General features: G+C 35.7%; 3 protein-coding genes and 1 long non-coding RNA gene across 6 annotated transcripts in view; 2 read left to right on the top strand and 2 right to left on the bottom strand.

Moving 5' to 3' along the window:
• The window catches only part of mcph1 (microcephalin 1), a 28,019-nt gene extending 26,964 nt beyond the window's left edge, over positions 1–1,055 (top strand). For all 3 annotated transcript variants that reach the window (XM_083539195.1, XM_083539194.1, XM_083539193.1), the window contains 2 exons: positions 493–730; positions 855–1,055. In XM_083539195.1, the coding sequence (XP_083395321.1) occupies positions 493–730; positions 855–907 (291 nt within the window). In that variant the 3' untranslated portion in view covers positions 908–1,055. The remainder of the gene's footprint in view (positions 1–492; positions 731–854) is intronic.
• A 2,382-nt stretch (positions 1,056–3,437) lies between these two features.
• agpat5 (1-acylglycerol-3-phosphate O-acyltransferase 5 (lysophosphatidic acid acyltransferase, epsilon)) lies at positions 3,438–17,644 on the top strand (the record flags this gene model as incomplete). Its single annotated transcript, XM_083539220.1, is given in 12 exon segments — positions 3,438–3,656; positions 5,560–5,629; positions 5,768–5,883; positions 5,975–6,064; positions 7,756–7,846; positions 8,427–8,588; positions 9,632–9,755; positions 15,451–15,452; positions 15,455–15,532; positions 16,274–16,375; positions 16,490–16,577; positions 17,351–17,644. Coding segments are annotated over 12 exon segments (1,176 nt in total). The 3' UTR covers positions 17,385–17,644.
• Positions 10,321–13,547, bottom strand: LOC310724849. The gene is made up of 2 exons (XR_014533181.1): positions 11,745–13,547; positions 10,321–11,712 (listed from the first exon to the last, which is right to left on the bottom strand). It is a non-coding gene; the product is annotated as an uncharacterized lncRNA (long non-coding RNA).
• Positions 17,645–17,649: 5 nt separating the features above from the next.
• Positions 17,650–19,662, bottom strand: part of LOC310724840 (glutathione S-transferase 3-like) — a 3,279-nt gene continuing 1,266 nt past the window's right edge. The window contains exons 3-6 of the mRNA XM_083539211.1: positions 19,016–19,148; positions 18,762–18,903; positions 18,506–18,631; positions 17,650–18,168 (exon numbers count right to left, since the gene is read on the bottom strand). Of these exons, the coding sequence (XP_083395337.1) occupies positions 18,037–18,168; positions 18,506–18,631; positions 18,762–18,903; positions 19,016–19,148 (533 nt within the window). The 3' untranslated portion in view covers positions 17,650–18,036. The remainder of the gene's footprint in view (positions 18,169–18,505; positions 18,632–18,761; positions 18,904–19,015; positions 19,149–19,662) is intronic.

Genomic DNA, 19,662 nt, shown 5'->3' with positions numbered 1-19,662 from the left:
CCGGCATGGAAACTCACGTGTGAGGGGAGATCGGTGACAGGGAGAGCACGTGGGGGGGGACAGAACCAGTCACACAGCTCCGGATGTACAAAGGAAGATGTCATTTGGCACACTGACTTACGAAGGTCTGTGCTCCCTGTGACTGCGCGTGCAGCCGTGTGCTGCCACCTGTTGGCACGTTATAAAATGTATTTTTTGTATTGAGTAAAGACCAGGACCAGCCCCACAGTAATGACTACAGGTTTTTGCACATTGTCAAGCGACTTTATATTGCTTAATAAAAAAGTTTTTTTTTTGCTGACAGTCCAATTCGAAAGCTTCTAGCCAGTAAAGTGTGCATAAGATAAAAGATTAGCTCCGTAGACTATAAGTAAGGCAATGTTGAGTATTTTTGTTCAAATGCACTGAACTAGTTATCAGGTGCTATAATTCAACATGGTTATGACTGTATTTAGGTGCAATTGCTAATTTCCTCTACCCTGTTTCCTGCAGATCTGTCGGTTACAGCAGCATCTTTCGGCTGGAGAGCATCAGCAGGATCTGTTCCGTGAGCAACCACTTATATTCGTGTCTTCGGTGTCTCAGCCTCCATGCCACAGTCTCACAGAGCTCATCCAGCTGTGCGGGGGCTCCGTGTGCAGGAGCGTTCGCCAGGCCAGCATCTGCATCGGGGAATACAGGGGGAAAAAGCCTGAAGGAACCAGGTGCCTGTCAGAACAATGGATTTTAGGTAAGACGACTTACTGCAAATCTGTATGATTATGTTCCCGATGTATAAAAATCTGAAACAGATGTGTCGAATGTGTGTTCTCAGGAGTCTTTTTTTAAAACTTTCTTTTTATTTTTTTGGCCAGATTGCGTGACTCATCATGTGCTGCTCCCATACGATAACTACGTTCTTGAGTAAAGAGTTTCGACAGTGAGGACATTTTCCTGTTATTGGAAAACTGAATTTTGTATTATATATGAGTACTTTATGTATATGTTTCTTGTATTTTACTGTGCATTTAGATTCTGTTTAATAAATGTCTTAAATAAAACAAGTCATGTTGCGGGTTCAGGAATGGTTTGGATTCATTTTCGAAAGCAGAAAGCTGAGCTTATTGTTCAATGTTTTTTGTTACAGTAATAATGTTTATTGATCAAAGTACTTTATTTCATTTCAGGTAAATGGACCTAGAAAATGCTATAAATGTAAATATTATGTGTGTGCTGTAAATATAAAGTACTGTGCCCATACTGAGGCTATATAATCCAACCTACTGACTATTTTTATTTTATTTATTTTTTAATGAGCCAAGCAACAAATCACTTAGCACCACTGTTCCAAACAACCAATGCTGTTATTTACCAGCAATCACACACTGGGTAGCATTGTTTTCCAGCGACCAATCACTGATCCGTGTCGTTACCTTCGTTATTACGTCTTGAATATGTTCCATAAGAAGGCTTTTAACTTGTAGTGTTTTTATTAAAATAATAAGATTTGCAAACTTAAAAAAAACCTAATTAGAAATTATTTTATTTTGTTCTATTCTGTACGGTTGTTGTTTTTTTTTTTTTTTTGGTGCTTTAACACACCCAGACATCTCATATAAAATCGTTCATTAGCTGATGAGGCAAAGTGATGAAGGGCTTCTCCAGGACCAGAATTGGTAATGTTTATATAAGCGATAACTGGATCCTAAAGTATCCATACTTTTGGTGCTGAATTGAGATTCTGACAAGGGACTGATAACATTCTCTTATACCTTTTTGCGAAAACCTTTGGGGGGAAAAAAGGGAACGTTGAAATGTTATGCAGTGTCAGATTACATTTTGTTAAAAGTCTGTTTAATATAAATAAATAAATAAATGATCAATCATTACAGAAATATAAATAAAGAAAATCCAGCTTATTGTTGTCTATTTAATATCGTTAATGATGGCTTTCAAATATGTTGGAATCGATTTAAATAACTGATGATGTGGGGCCTTGGAGGTACTTGTTATCTGACCAAAAAGAAATGAAGTGGTTTTGCCCATCCCTAGTTGACCTTCTCTCCATTCTGTTAAAATCTCTCTTTATTTCTTTCTTTTTCTCTCTCTCTCTCTCTCTCTCTCTCTCTCTCTCTCTCTCTCTCTCTCTCTCTCTCTCTCTCTCTCTCTCACACACACACACACACACACACACACACACTATTTAGTACTAATGTGATACTTGTATGTTCCAGCTGAATGAGACGATGTAAATGAATGGATGGATAGATAGATGGATGGATGGATAACTGACATCTCATGACCTTCACCTTTTCACCCCCTGCATTAATACGTTAATATGGGGTTTAAGCTGCAGCCCAGACCAGTCGGTTTCTTTTCACGTGTTTGCTGTGGATTCGAAAAAAGGGGCGTGTCTTTGGTTGAATCCCAAATGCTTTCCTACTTTATACACAAGTACACAACATACAAAACGTTCAGAAAAAGTTCTTCATTTACGTTCATGCTGTCATTAACAGGCCTGTGTAGAAGTATGAATTTAGACTTTCACTCTAAGAGTGTGTGTAATCTTTTATTTATAGAGTCAGAAATCACGGCTAGTGCACCCTAGTTGTTTAGTGTTGAAACATTTGTAACACAGCCCTTACCGTAACAACTACTCCACCAAGAGCAAGCGCTTCCACCAATCAGCGAGCGCGATACTACCGAGTCGTTGACGTCACAGTGCAATATGGAGTGTAGCATGACTTTGGTAAAGGGAGAGTAGACAAATAGATTTGTAGGATAAAATTTTTTCCCCACAAAAAAACTAGTGTGCGCATGAGTGTATCGACCTCTAAAGCGACATCCTCTGGTGTTATTTAGACATCCTGCTATTTGAGTTTCGAGCTCGACTCGGTAGCTTTTACGTTAGCGCCTCTCCCTAGGAGAAACTGACATGCGAGTCTATACCTGATTTTACGGTAAATATCAAACACGGATAAGTAGAAATTTTAGAGTTGGCAATAGTTTTTTTTAAAGGTGTAATTGCATCGTTGGATGAACTTAAATATAAGCATTTTGCTGTTATGAAATGTTCAGTGAATTTATAGTGATTAATATTAATAACAGAGTGTGGGTGAACTTTCCAAGCGTCCATCAAAAGCAACCTTGTGATTACCGTAAAACTTGCTATAGAGTCGCACTGCAGCAGCTTTGACAGGCGCATGCCTCTGCACTGAGCGTCTGGCGTGTCCACTTTGTCATGTGTCATATATTTTAGTAATATATATATATTTTTATATTACACCATGACAGCTGAAACTTTGTACGTTTCTGAACAGCGTTTGAACCAATCTGGTTGTAGCAGGTGAAAGCTCAAGTTTCCGGACACTGTGTAAAGCCTCTCTTCGCCTTTTGCATCCAGGGGATTCGTCTGGACTCTACGACTTGTGTTGCATATTTATTTGTGCGTGTTAAACATGCTGCTGTCGTTGGTCGTGCACACGTATTCTTTGCGCTACTGCATTCCGGCTGCGGTCATGCTGGGCACTGCGCCGGTGTACCTGCTCTCCTGGGGCGCGTGGAGGTTCCTCTCCACGCTCCTACCCACCAGGTTGTACCACAGCGTGGACGATCACTTGTACACAGTGTACCAAAGCATGGTTCTGTTCTTCTTCGAGAATTACACTGGGGTGGAGGTGAGTTCACTGAATCTGTCATTCCAACAACAAAAAAGAGAAAAATAAAAATCCTTCCCACTTTAAGAACATCACTAGCAGGTTTTTATTTTTATTTTTTATTATATTCTATTATTTCATAGAATATAAATTATTATATATTATTTAAGCATTATAACTCATTGTTTATTTCTAAACAAAGATCTTAGATCTTAAACTCAGGTTTTGTAGGCTAAATCTTCTTTATTAGTTTATTTATTTATTTATTTATTTTATTTAAAGAAGGGTTGCAAAATACATCACTGATCGTTATCACGATACTTAAACAAACACAATCTTCTGTGTAAAATCCAAACCGTTTCAGGTAAATTATAGGTCAATGTGTTGGTGTTAAGATCTAAGGCAACTGATACCATGTTGGAGTCTCGAAACTGATGTATTAATTATCCATCAACATTTTTTTTGTTTATTATTATAAACACGTAATTGTTAGAGGTTTGGGAGTCTCCAGTTTCTGCTTATAATAATGAGGAAGTTTTCTTTTTCTCTCTCGGTCCTGTTATAAGTCAAGTCAAGTTTATTTCTATTGCGCTTTTCACAACAGACATTGTCTCAAAGCAGCTTTACAGAAATCAACAGTCAAGGTGAACGGTGTGTGTTTATCCCTGATGAGCAGCCGTGGCGACTGTGGCAAGGAAAAACTCCCTTAGATGTTATGAGTAAGAAACCTTGAGAGGAACCAGACTCAAAAGGGGAACCCATCCAAGAGTTTGATCATAAATCGTTCAACACTGGAGAGTGAAAACTAACATAAGCACTGGAGTATAAGATTATAAGTAATGTTCTTTCTACAGTCTTATAGAGTCTTTATGGTTATAAAACAAGGAGCTACTGAGCTCAACATTTGTGATCATCACAGATCCAGCACCAGCTTCTCCATGCCAGAGCCTTTAAACACTCCAGGAGGTCCAATGTCAAAACATTGATCCACACATGTAGTGGGATCCAATTGGCACTGGTACGTCCCTAGATGGTACGGGATGTTTATAAAAGAGGATTCGACTCTATTCAGAACCCATCAAATATATCTAGAAAAAAAATCCAACAGTAACATGACCCTGTGCTCCATCCATATACTGAAGATTAACGTACACCTGCTTCTCAGTCTGTATTGCAGATCAGGCTGAACGACCTGCAGAACAAGTTCAGTTGTCTTGCAACACACGTAAACATTGGCATGAAGGTGTGAGCCACCATAATAGCACATCTGGAGATATGAAATGTTCATATCTCGTTATCAATGTTGGCCAATAGTTAATTAGGGCTACGTGATACAGGGAATCGGAGCAGGATATGCAAAGATCTTTCACCTGGTTTTTAATCCATCCATTGAAAATGTAAAAAAAAAGGGTTTGAAATTTATGTAGAAATAGGATTAAGTTTATTAGCAAGTAGGTTCGAGTCGGAGCAGGAAATTTCCAGTGAGCGGTACGTAACTAGAATAGCCAGAGGAATAGTTTCATTAGAATTTATGAACCTTTGTAGGACCTCTTTCGATGACAGGAATTTTGGAGGCCACATATTGTGTAGCCTTTACGCAACTCGATTACTCAAGCGTAGGATTATTTTGCAACACTTAACACACGATTGTGTAAATCACTGCTGCTCCAATAAACCGTGCAGGTTACACGAGGACATATGAAGTGGCACACCTGATGGGTTTATGGAGAAGCTTCACAGTATGAGACGTTTAATAATAAGCACATGGGGAGATCGTTTATATGCTTGAACGCGGTGTAAGTGAAATGATCCTTGTGCGAATATTTGTGCTCTCGTGTGTGTATTTTTGTTGAATTTTTCTTTTTGGCAGACGTGTTGTTTTTATTCCTGCGTTCTCATGTAGTGTGTTTTATTCATCACACAGATTATTATTTATGGAGACATACCAAAGAAGAAGGAGAATGTCCTCTATCTCTCCAACCATCAATCCACAGGTAATTCTTGGTCTAGAGCCATATTGATTATTTGTAGTCAGGCTGGACTATATTAAATATTAATAACCGATATATTAGTAGTAAACATTATGTCTCGGATATTCTATGACTGATTGAATATTAATTTCTGTGTTATAGCGGATTGGATTGTCGCCGACATGCTGGCGATTCGCCAAAACGCGCTCGGCCATGTGAGATACGTGTTAAAAGATGGTCTGAAGTGGCTTCCGTTGTACGGCTGGTATTTCTCTCAGGTACTGTGTGCTTACTTGTGATATTTCATTCTTTTATTAAATGGCGTATGGTAAAACGTTATTGAGATTGTTGTTGTTTTTTCTCGTAAAGCATGGTGGTGTTTACGTCAAGCGGAGTGCCAAGTTTGATGAAAAGGCCATGAGAAGGAAACTCCGCTCTCAGATGGATGTAGGAGCACCGGTGAGCATGCATTTCACTGGAGAAAAAAAAAAAGGGATGAATGATAACGATTCAATTCGCTCACTAGAATATGATGTTATGTTATGAATACCAATGTTATTCGTTTCAGGTCATTTTTTGACACATCAGGTCTAATAAGCTTTAGTATAGAGTACTTTTAGAGCACTATATATTAAATTGTAGCTGCTATAATACACACACACACACACACACACACACACACATTATATATATATATATAATATATATATACAGTACAGACCAAAAGTTTGGACACACCTTCTTATTCAAAGAGTTTTCTTTATTTTCATGACTATGAAAATTGTAGATTCACACTGAAGGCATCAAAACTATGAATGAACACATGTGGAATTATATATGGAATTATATACATAACAAAAAAGGTAACTGAAAAATGTCATATTGTAGGTTCTTCAAAGTAGCCACCTTTTGCTTTGATTACTGCTTTGCACACTCTTGGCATTCTCTTGATGAGCTTCAAGAGGTAGTCACCTGAAATGGTCTTCCAACAGTCTTGAAGGAGTTCCCCGAGAGATGCTTGGCACTTGTTGGCCCTTTTGCCTTCACTCTGCGGTCCAGCTCACCCCTAAACCATCTCGATTGGGTTCAGGTCCGGTGACTGTGGAGGCCAGGTCATCTGCAGCACCCCATCACTCTCCTTCTTGGTCAAATAGCCCTTGATGCGTTCAGTGTGAATCTACAATTTACATAGTCATGAAAATAAAGAAAACTCTTTGAATGAGAAGGTGTGTCCAAACTTTTGGTCTGTACTGTATATATATATATTTTATTTTTTAATTTTTTCAAATCTATTTTTATACTTATTTCTACATATTATTATACCTTAATACTTTCTACGTATATTTTATTATATTGATTAATTTATAAATTTTTTTGGACAAATAATAATTTGATAACTAGGGATTTCACAGACGATACACACCGTTAATATAATATAAAGTGTGTAAAAAGTATTGCGTGTGCTTCTTTGATATGCAACACGAGCTGTTTTTTATTTTTTATTTGATGCAAATCCTACCATAACTTGCAGCTCAACATATTTAATGTAGACTGTTTTTCTGATTCGATTCTGTAACAATGGAGTGTATCTCAATATTCTGCATAATATAATTTGCTCTTCATTCTAAAAATAACACTGAACAAAGATAGTGAGTAAAATGAGTAAGTTAAGGCATGCAATCCCTCCCCTGAAAAAGCAGCTTTATGCAAACAAAAAAGACAAAATTGCAAACCAACATGCACGCCTCTCTAAAAGCTTTCAGGTCTTTGTGGTTTTTCAGAAGTTGTAGCGCTCTAAATGTTTCTAAATATAACCGGCAGCCCTGCACATGCACACCAGTGATAACCACATTTTTTCTTTTCTCAGTATAAAGTGTCGTATTTAGCCATCACTATATCCTTAACAGTTTATATGATTTCTCAGAAATTTCTCTGACTGACTATAAAAATATAGGATTATTCCCAAATGACTATTTTCCCATGACACTATTTGTGACGGCTGATTGGGTCAATCAACGACTTCTGTCTTCTGTCACTAAAATATTGGACATTTCTGAGCGATGGCATCAATTCCAAAGGGAGGCTTTATGATTTTATGTTTTAGATGTCAAACGTTTGTGTTCTGGTCTGCTATTCCTTTTTTTCCACAGATGTACCTCGTCATATTCCCAGAGGGAACTCGCTACAACCCTGAATTTAAGGAGGTGATCAAGGCTAGTCAGGCGTTTGCAGCCAAAGAAGGTGCCAGGTTTTTTTTTCTTTTTATCAGGTTAACGTCTGCCGTCTTATTCAGCATTCATCGAGGCGAAACGTTCTTGGCGGTATGAATTTGATTAGATGATGTATATATGGAAGGTGAGGGATTAAATTTTGCTGATTATAAGAAAAGTATTGATTATTATGAAGGTGTGCTACAAACATTTTTTATTTAAAACGGCTCTTATTCAAATCTGCATACGGTCACAATTTAATTAATCAGTCATACAGAAAGGGGTTTTACTTTGTTCTAATGGATGCCTTTTTTTTTTTTAAAGCGCACTTTTATATAATCATTCTCGATTTTCCCACTTACATGATGCAATTAAATTACATAATTGAAAAGATTCTGAGGGCAATTAACGGAAAAGTCTGAATTGCTTCTAAATATTGTTTACTGAAATGAATTCGAACACCTTTCTTTTTATTTCTTGCATCTGTATAACTTGCTGAATTCTGATTAAAAATCGTAGCCAAAAAAAAAAAAAAAAAAAAACCTCGTTAACGATCATCGTTAAGTCGGTACTAAGAGAAAGTTTTTTTTTTTTTTTTATGACTCTCGTAGGTCTTTCGGTACTAAAACACATTCTGACACCGAGAATGAAGGCATCGCACGTAGCAATAGACTGCATGAAGGAGCACCTGGACGCAGTTTACGATGTCACGGTGGCATACGAAGGGACGCTGAGTGCGGATGGGAAAAGACGCTCTGCCCCTTCAATGCCCGGTACCGTGACACATTTCACACACTTTGAATACGTAATAAGATCTATATATATTAAAAAAAAAAAAAAAAAGGAGGGCAGATTATTGCCTGTAATTGTTTGTTAATTCCAAGTACAATCAGGTTCCTAGAATACATAAATATGGATTTCCTGTTGCTTCATATAAACAGGAAGTTATGGCGTGCTATCTTCCCGTGCCTTGGTGTTCCCAAAAACATTAAAGCCATCACTTGTTGTGCAAAAAAAAAAACATCCTGTTTTCCGACAGGAATAAACAGCAATGGCATCTAAGTCATGTTATTGATACAACTGACATTCTTCATGTGTTAATCATGTGCGTTTGCGCTTGTGTAAGGGTGAGTCAGGTATTATTTTAATATATTTATATCTTGATTAGCAGCTTGTTACGGTTTGTCTGCATGACATGAATCTGTTTTTCTATATTCATTATACTGTAAGGATAAAATATATATATATTCCCTGATTGTATACAAATCTAAAAGTAAATTAATTTGTACAGTAAATTTTTTTAATGATTGGAAATATACCATATTTATATTCAGCAAAGAAAGAAAATTTCTGAACTTGTGTATTTTATCTATTTATTTCTTAAAATAAAAGTGGTTTAACATTTTAACAATTAACAATTTTACACTGCCAGGATGTTGAGTAACGTTTACTCGGATTATATTACGTTTCATAACCAGGCTAATATTAGTAACTTATTTATTATTATTATGAAAATTATTCATTATAATAACAGTTATAGTCAACTATCCAACATAACTAAAAGAAATTTGTGGATTTTGTTCGAGATCACATCCATTCACATTTAGTTGTTTTACAGAAACTTGCTGCAGTGGTGTTTCATTTAAATCTAATAACATACAACAGCGCCACCCCGTGGCTTTATATTGTATTAGCTTTTTTTTTATTTTTTATAGTAAATCATCGGTATGGGATTTAATAAAATTATATAAAATGACACAATTCCAAAATATATTTACTTATTCGCTGTATTTTATATAATTTGTCTTGTTAATAGAGTTCCTTTGTAAAGAATGCCCCAGGGTGCACATCTACTTCGAGCGCCTGGACATGAGGGAGATTCCCCTAGAACCGGGTTTTTTCCGCAGGTGGCTTCATGATAGATTTGAGATGAAAGATAAGTAAGTCTTTCTTTTTCTTTTCTTTCTTTTTCTCATGTGCCCAGTCTTGCTGTTTAAGTGGTTTGCAGAAATCGCATCTTAGGAAAACGTTTTATTTTATTTGAGGTTGCTGACATCCTTCTACGAGTCTGAGGATCCCAAAGTAAGATGCAAGTTTCCAGGAGAAAGTCGAAGGTCACTTCTCAGCCTCAAAAAAACGCTGCCTTCTCTACTGGTGTTGAGCAGCCTCACGTTGCCGGTGCTCTTCACCGAGTCAGGTAGAAAACTCTATGTGAAAACGTGGATCTATGGGACTTTTTTGGGATGGCTGTGGGTTTATATACGTCCATGAAAAAAAAAAAAAAAGAAACCACCGACGTCCAGCCATCTTGCGTCAGCGTGAGGGGAGACAGGAGCTTGTTCGATCTTGGAGAGGAGAGGAGAAGAGAAGAGAGGTTCTGATTAGACCTCGTGCGGTCACATCTTGGAGGTGTTTGTAGGGCCAAGAGTTTTTTTCTGGCGAAAGGGTTCACTGCATCTTTTTTTCTCAAAGGCTTTGTTTGGTTTTAACGTTTTCAGTTCAGAGTCTATTATGTAGGTTATCTTACTGTTGTGAGCTGAATTTTTAGTGGGGTTGAAAAGCTTACACAAAGGATTGGTAAAGATATATTTTTATTGCATTATTATTAATTGCATTTTTTTTTTTGTTTTGATTTGATTTTTTTCGTAACTTTTTGCATTAAAACTTAATTTGTAATCGGGCTCGGTTGAGATTTTGAGATGTTTGTTTTTTTGCATGATATTTTGATTGGTTTACACGCTGCGTGTGCTTTTATTTCTTTATTTTGATCAGTAATTTTTGGTTTTCGCTAGGTTTTTTTTTGTTTTGTTTCTTTGCACAAATTGTTTGTTTAAACAATATTGCCAAACTTCAGGATGCAGGAGCAATATATTGTCACTAAATACCTATCTAATAAATATATATGCAGTAAAATGCAACAGAGAAGCATTTCACTGTACTCTGCCTTTAACCTCCAAAAAAACCAACCCGGTTACCTCAATCGCATTTTTTCGTTATTTGGTTGTTGACAAAACGTGTTGTATAGACGTTCGTATGTTTTGCAGGTAACGATAAAATGCTTGCTCGTAACGGTATTGTAATGGTTTCTGCCGATGCAAAAAAAAAAAAAAAAACTGGACTTGGTGAATACAATTATTAATCATTTAGTTGATGCCATTTGATCAATATAGCGAGTGCCTTTAACACGTCGAAGGTTCTGCTTAGCTGCTCTGGGATGTTTTTTTTCTTTCTAGTGGCGTTACCAGTATTACGCTATTATGCAATTTCGGGTTGGACAATTTCCCGCTTACATGTCGACATTTTTACACTCTTTTAAATGTCCGTGGAAGAATATTATCCTGATATCTGTATCAGTTGAGGCATATATTAAAAAAAAAAACAAGAAACATGGAACCGAACGGAAGGAAATCCTTCGGAAGAAGAACAATGCGTAAAAGCATGCAGGAACTTGCAGCTTCTTAAATGTGCAACATGTGAATAAGGAAAATTCTCAGTGTTAAATCTTCAAATTTTTCTGTTCGGTGAGCTCATGCACACTGTAGCATTGGTTTCCTTTCCATGGCTGCCAGGAGTAAAACCCAGTGTAGTCATCTGCTGAATTTAATTTAATTGGAAATCTTATTGATATAATTGGTGGTGCTGCTTCATGAATGAGCAGGAGTGCATGTGATCCTATTAAAGTGTTGGTTGAAGTTGTTTTCAAGTACCAGTTTCTGAGTAAAACATAAATCACATTTTTCAAACAGTGAAAGAAGGCAATTGAAAATGATTCAAACCAGACTGATTACTTATAAACCTAATTAAGAACATGTTTGTTCTTTCAAGGTATGAAATTTAAAGTCTTTGAATTCCAGGTTCATGAAAGTTATTGAAAGCGAAGTGGTGACTGCATGAAAACTGATTAATTAACGAATAATTAATTAATTAACACGCTTTTTTTTTTTTTTTTTTTAAGTTTCCCATCAGTTAGTTACTATGTATTCTTCACATTGTTCTGTATGCCTGGATTGTTTTAAAGTCTATTTATTTTCATCCACATCATCTAGTTTGAACAATATACTGCCTGAAAGTTGTGTTCAGGTTGGACAGATTTGCATAAACAAACTTAAATCAAAACTCTTGGAATCTTTCGGATTCGTCATACATTGTAGTTGTTTGTTCAATTATTTTGAAATTTATCCACGATGTAGCAAATTTATTCCTGTATATCGCAACAACAATAAAAAAAGAAAAAGGTGAGAAAAGTCTACCTCTAAATGTTTATCCACAGATTATGTAATTATGTAGTGGCGTGCAGTATGAATGCTTTCTTGAAAGAAAAAATATATAAATAACCCTTTCTGAAAATGGATAGGTTTTCCCAAAAAGCTTTTGAAACGTAAAAAACGTGAACCGCATGTAAAATGTCTGATAAATGAAGCTCCTGAATGGTTGATGAGTGAAGAATTGCGCTTGGTGATCTGTTGTTTAATTGTGCATGCATTTGCCGTTATTCTATCCACCCTGCAATTTGTCTTATTTAACTGTGTTTTATTTCTCTATTTATAATTGATGACTGCTTTTAGTTTATTGGGACGTAATTTACTAAAAGTGATATCACTGATGAAAGAATCCGTCTATCAGCATTTCATTAAATGAAAGTTATATCTAAAGGACCACTGGTTCTGAAGGTGATTTGGGCCATAAAGTTAAAATCTCAAAAGTAGTTTTAAAGATTTTGCAATATTACTTCATAATATAACCATCATATTCTCTCATAAATGTAAAGAACTGTTGTGGATGATGATCTTAGTGTTAAATGTACAGTACAGTGATGGGAAAATTGACCTAGCGTTCCAATCCTTATTACGTAAATAACAACACACACAATAACACACAATAAACAAATGAAGGAGAAAAAAAACAACAACAATAACAGGAACATGAATCAGGACGAAAACAGGAAAAGTTAGAACGTAAGAACGGGGGGGGGGTGTTAACGAGAGGCTGATGTGTGCAAATGAGTCTGTGATGTTGTGAGATGTTCATATATTCCATGCAGAGAACCCTGATGACGTTGATGGTCATTAGCGAGCAGATCTACACCTGATCCGGTAAATCCCACAGATTATTTTAAGTAAGAGTCAGAAAAACATTGGGAGACCAAAAAAAAAGCTCCTTCTCATGACATAAGAAGTTTGGAGATGTGTGTACTCTCACTGTGAGTTGAAAGATCTAACAAAATAGGGAAAACCAGAACCTAATTGATGGGTCTATGCTGCTGCTGCTGCTGCTGCTGCTAAGGGTTAAATAGTGTGCCGTCACAGTATGCAGTCTGTCACTGTTGTTTTCTTCTTCTTATAACAATACTATTGCTTTTTTTCCCCATCGGTATAACACTGTGGTATTCATTATCTTGTGTATAAGAAAGCAAACATTACCTGTTTTTGTTAACTTTAGAGGCCTGTGTGCGTTACTGATTACTGCCCCTCTGCCCCACATCTCTTTTGATGTGATTGTTGAATTGTACACTCACAGAACACAAAAGAGAATATCACAGAATTTGGTGCTGCTTTTACGTGTAATCTTTCGGTACGTGTCGCGAGAGTGTTACTGCAATAGCCATATTAATACAACAACATTTTTCTTCGAACCACAACAAACTGTAGAGTCGGCGAAAGGCCATATCTGAAATGTATGACATTTTGGTCATTGCTTTTGAAATAATAAAACAATAAACTGAATTTCTAATGCCACGATTTTTGCTTGTTATTGATGACTGTGCATAGACATATACCGCTATATACAATGTGAATCTTTGGCTTTTAATATCTGAAATGTTCTAGAATTTAAAAAAGAAATCTCGAAGAGCTGTGAAGCATGGTTTTGTGGTAACATCATGCCATGATCAGCCAGCCCTAAAAAAAAATAGGTAGGGAAGCTGGATGAGCTCAGATACAGAAGAATCTTTAAGAGGCATGAGTCAGGACTGGGTGTTTATATTCCAATTGAACGACAAATTGCATAGTCCCAAAGCAACCCTGGATTAAGTCGAATCTAAGAACCGTATTCCTTCACTCAGTCAGATTGAGAATCAAATGCAGGTTTTGGGATTATGATCTTCATTAATGGTCTACATTCAAACTGAGCAGTTATTCCAAGAGACAAATGTGCAAATGTCTGTATCATTCTGTGCAAAACAGATCCCAGAAATATCCTATACATTTAGTGGAACAAAATATTGACCCAGAAGTCTTTTATACAGTCCTTTATGACTATTTTAAGTGTGGCAAAAAAAATATTTTTTTGCATGAAAATCCAATGATAATCTCAAATGGTACAAAATACATTTATTTTATCACTGCAGTTTTTAGGCTTGTTGTGCTCTCATTGATATTTAACATTAATATACAGTATCTTTCATCACTAATTCAACTAAATGAGAGAATACTGACGTTAAAGACTTATTTACCCTGTAAACTGTTAAACAGCATGCAATCTATTTTACAACATTTTGGTCTGCTGCGAAAACTTAATTACATTATTGTCAGTTCCAGGTAATAAAACGGCGAGCTGGGTAATAATTCAATTCTCAGGTTTATTGAAGCTCGTCAATTTGAGTGGATTTTCAGCCTTTAACGAGTTATTGAGAAACGACATCCTCAATATACTTTACCAACCAGACACGCCATTAAAGGTATGACAGATACAAAATATGCTGAATAACCGGTGAAAGCCGAGAGAGAGAGAGAGAGAGAGAGAGAGAGAGAGAGAGAGAGAGAGAGAAAAGAAATGTTAATGATGGAGAGTCAATACAGACTTTTTTTAATGCCTGATTGACCAGTGTGCCAAATACAGATGTGTGAATGTGCTGAGGGAAATGGGTGGGTGTAAGTCATTGATTTGCTTGAGTGTGGAGTATTCAGGAGTAAAATAAAAAAAAAAATAAAAAAAAGTGTGAGAACGTTAAAAGTGTTACAATTGTAAGAAGAAAAATATCTAACTAATTTTTAGTAGCATACCAATAGACTGTCACCCTTTCTTCAACATGTCCATAAATATATATATATATATATATATATATATATATATATATATATATGGACATGTTGACATGTCCATAAATACATATATATATATATATATATATATATATATATATATATATATATATATATATATATATATATATACACTATATACACTCACTGCAAATTTGGGAACCTCGAGGTCCTCTGTTAACAATAGAGTCCTATTGGTTAATTCTTGACCTTTGGCATGACCTTATTGGCATGGAAGTATTGACCTTCCCAATATGGCGCATCCACGGACACGTTTCGGTTGATTTTATATCTGTAGAGTGCTAACTTATACACCCTATTAATGGCTTTTAATGCTACCTGATTTCTCATGATCCACTTTTACATGTTTGGGACTTGTATCGATGATAATTATACGTCCTTAGGAGACGTTTACTTCCGCGTGACGTAATACGTAATACGTGCCTCGTTCCCGGAAGTGCAAGAAAACATTAGCGCCAGGGAGGCACAACTTTCTAAGACAGCAGTAACAAGATATAATTGGTAAGATTATTTTTTAAGTGACCATATTTGAGACGTTATGCATTAATGTAAAATGTTTTTGTTTTTGTTTTAGGACACTATGGCGGTTGACTGGTTGGGGTTCGGCTATGCAGCTGCTATTTTAATCGGTGGATTTATGGGGTATAAGAGAAAAGGTAAATCTTTTCGAGTATGAATGAACTCATGCGTCATGTCTGCATACATACGAATATGGATCATGTATAGTTAAACTTTAACAGACATCTTGGTGGCTGCCAGATACTTGTAGGTGTGGTGTATAGGATTCAGAAGGTGTTAAGTATATTCATTTTAAACCCCAGTCTGGTCAAACAGCATTAATAATATTTACATAGAGAAGAATTAACATGGGTAATAGACAGGGAATTATAATTATCTCATAAATCTGCTAAAGTTTTCCCTCCTTCTGCGGGACATTTCCGGTTGTCACTTTTCTATAATTTGTATAATTATTATTAATCGTCTTGCGTAAAGGTTTAGGCAACAATTAAGTATTTGTATATTTTAAAACATAATTCCTTTATGTCAGGTTGTTTGTAAAAGTTTAAATCGCGTAAGCATATTGCCAAATAAGGTCATGCATCCATAAAGGCGGCAAAATATGATTTAAAAACAACAACCAGCAATTAAGTTAATTAGGAGCAATTTTTTTTTAATGAGCGTCATTACGGCACAATGAATGCGCAGGATGATGTGATATGTTTATTTATACACTGCGTTTTATGCGTGTGTTTTTTATTAAACTTTTTGAACACGTATAGATTTTTAAATTGTGTATACTATTTTATAAATATAAATGAAGTACCCTAGATCATGCCAGTTGTAATGGGGTTTTTTTTATCTTGTTTGTTTTTCAATCTTTTGATTTATTGCAATAGGAAGCTTGATGTCACTAATTGCGGGATTATTTTTTGGTGGTATTTCTGCATATGGGGCCTTTAAGATCACACTAGACCCACAGGATAAATGGACTTCGCTTGGTAAGTACCCACATTGTAGTTATTTACAATGATTTTGAAATACAATTTTTAAACTTGTTTTTTTTTTTTTTTAATCTTTATTCTGGATATCATCCTTTCATTCCTCATCTCTAGTGGCTTCTGGTGCTCTGGCAGCTGTAATGGGAATAAGATTCAAGAAATCTGGAAAACTAATGCCTGCAGGTATTATGGCTGGATTAAGGTGAGGATTAGTACTGAAATATTGTCATCACAATAACGTTACCTAAATTTGGAATTGTCTTTAGAATGGATATCAGGTGATCTGTCGGGGTTAAATACAGATAGGTGACAGCTAAATGTATTAGTAGGGTGCTGGGATGTCATTAGCCACCAGAACAGGTTTAATGCCCTTGTCTTATCAATTCTCCAAGTCTCTAAATATGTTCAAAAAGATCTTGCACATCATATAACAATCTATCATAGACGTACCATTGGGTTGAGAAGTAACTGGCAATTGCGATGACGGTGGCATGTGATTTACAGCATATTCAACCTCGTTACACGTGAAGTAAACAATTAAAAGAATTTTGCAGGCCGAACCTTTTTTTGGGAAAAAACTACCCATGGCTTGAAAGTCATGTGTCCCAATACTTTTGTTCATATAGTGTAGTAAGCTTTTGTCTAAAACAACAAAATCCATGCAAGTAAAATACTACTGCATAAAATCGGAATTTTTTCTGCAACAATAACAGTAAACCACATGCAGCCATATTATAATCTTATTTATATTAGAGAACTAGATGTTTTTTTTTTTTTTTTTTTTATCAACTCAATTTTTTAAAACTTAGAAATTATTTTTAAATATTAACATTTACTTTTATGGGGAAACAATTTCAGAATAAAATCATAGGTTAATGTTTAGCTGCTTTTTTTTTTCTGTTGCCTGCTGCAGACTTTTAACTCTCGTGATTGCAACAGCACTTTATCAAAGTTCATTCTGTGCCCTGATTTCAGCCTCATGATGGTCGTGCGACTGCTGATCCTCTGAACACGGCCATGAAATGAAGCATATTCAGCTACAGCTCGTCTGCCAATATTGTTATATACACATTCCACTGCATCAACCTCGTAACTAAAGTATATGCACTGATTTCAATTCTACAGTTCATGTGATCATGTCAGTTTTTTTGAACACTCGGCTTGTGCATTCCAAATATTTTATATATAGATATATAGATATATATAAATTCAGTAAACATTACAAAATGCCATAATGAATGCTTAATCTAATAAAAGAAATAATAAGTGCTCAATTTTAACGTGAAAGCATTTATTTCTTGTTATTATTACGCACAGGCCACAGTTTCACAAAAGGAATAAAGAAACATTTTAACAAATTACTAGGTACGTATTAATTTAAATAATCACGATGCCCAAAACATTCACTCTTCGAGTGAATCATAATTAGGATTTAATTCACGAGGCTCACATCAAAAATAGATGATCATTTTTGTATCTAAAGCTACACTGGATAGAGCAGAAACTCAATTAATGCTTACTGACGTCCAAAGGGCAAAACACCTCAGTGTAAAAGAGAATTCATGTATCATTACCAGCCTTACATAATCCCTCTCCTGTCACAAGGCACAGCAAAGCATATAAGCGCTTGATTGATCAGTAACTGAACCACGTTTTGTCTTTTAAATAAAAAGATGGCTCAGCACAGTCATGACAGTTTTTCTATAAGCTTCATCGGCAGGAGGTTTTCTCGGACTTCCAGGCTGCAAGAATTTACTGATGGCTGGAATCGCCTTCATCCTCTTCTGGAATTCCTGAAACATACATTTAAAATGTATATATTTAATTGTGATCATTCGTGCAGTCAAAAAGGAAAATTGTTTTATCAGGATAATGTAATTAAGACATGTGAACTGTAACACTGGTGATGAGGGTTTTAAAAATCTATCTATCTATTTATCTATCTATCTATTAGACCATTTTAACCCCTTTCAAACCAGTTTTGACTGATTTTCTAAATGAAAACAACTGTTCTATGGTTTTAGTGGTTATAAGTGGTTATAAGTGCTCATCCAGTTTTACTTAAATGAGCACTTCTACCATTATTGAAAAAAAGGTCCCTTTGTGATCTGTGTGCTGCAAAAAACTGACCTGGATTTTAGGGAATGTGGAAAGAATGGTCGGAAACAACTCCTCCAGCATTAGAGTCATCTCAAGGAGATGCACATCTGCACAACTCAACTCGTTTCCCACAAGGTACTGGCTATGAGCAAGAGCCTACGAGGCATGGTGTTAACACACACACACACACACACACACACACACACACACACAAAGGTAAAGATACATTTCCTATGAAAAGACACATGAAAAACATTTATTATACTCCTTAATGTGATCTCCACACCTTTTCATAAGCTGGAAGGATATTATCCTTGGCTTTTTTCTGTATTTTATCCAGCTGACTCTGCTTTTTGTCAGCAGGTGTAAAGGGCAGTATCAATATCATATCCATCATGTCCCTAGCACCTTCAGAGTACATATCAATCCTTAAAAGGAAGAATAACACTTATAATATGGTTTCAGAGAAACCTGATGCATACAGTGCATACTTCAATGATACAATTAGATTCAGACATCTTATCACCGACTCACACTTACATAAGACGCTCTTTAATGTTCTTTCCATACAGGTTGTATTTCCCAGCGATGTAGTTCAAGATAGCTTTCGACTGAATGAGCTTCATTCCATCCATCTCAACCATGGGAACTTGATTAAACATGAGTGCTCCATCTGATGGTTTAGGAAATAATTAATGCTGATCTTTATTCAATCTGATGTTTATTAGTTTGGTGTTTTGGTTTTTTTTGCAACCAGGGACTGTGAAAGGCATTCGTAGCCAAATGTGTGCAACCATAATCAGCTAATTTACTGGTGCCAAACACACTTTTTTTTCCCATTCCTGGCAATATAAACTGGTTTATTATTATTTTTAAACCTATTTGATCAATTAGACGAGTTAAATATTCTAAAAGGTGAAAGTCAATAATACATTAATGCTTTATTATTTGTACATTAGTTTTGGTACATGCCATCTCTTTCCATTTATTCATTCACTTCAGGTTATTTCATATGGAAAATAGCAGCCATTTATAAAATACCAATCAGTAATTTAGGTAAAATTCTTTGAAATTCTAAAATAAAACTCGTTGCAACAAATGTTTCCTTCTTACCTTCCTACAATTCGCTTCCATATTTTTTTTAGCACTGAATATATCCCAGATTTACACTTATATGAACCACCAAA

This window comes from Silurus aristotelis (genome assembly GCF_946808225.1).
Source record: "Silurus aristotelis genome assembly, chromosome: 4".
NCBI lineage: Eukaryota > Metazoa > Chordata > Actinopteri > Siluriformes > Siluridae > Silurus > Silurus aristotelis.
The sequence above is the reverse complement of the archived record's forward strand: the minus strand, read 5'-3'. Positions and strand labels throughout refer to the sequence as shown.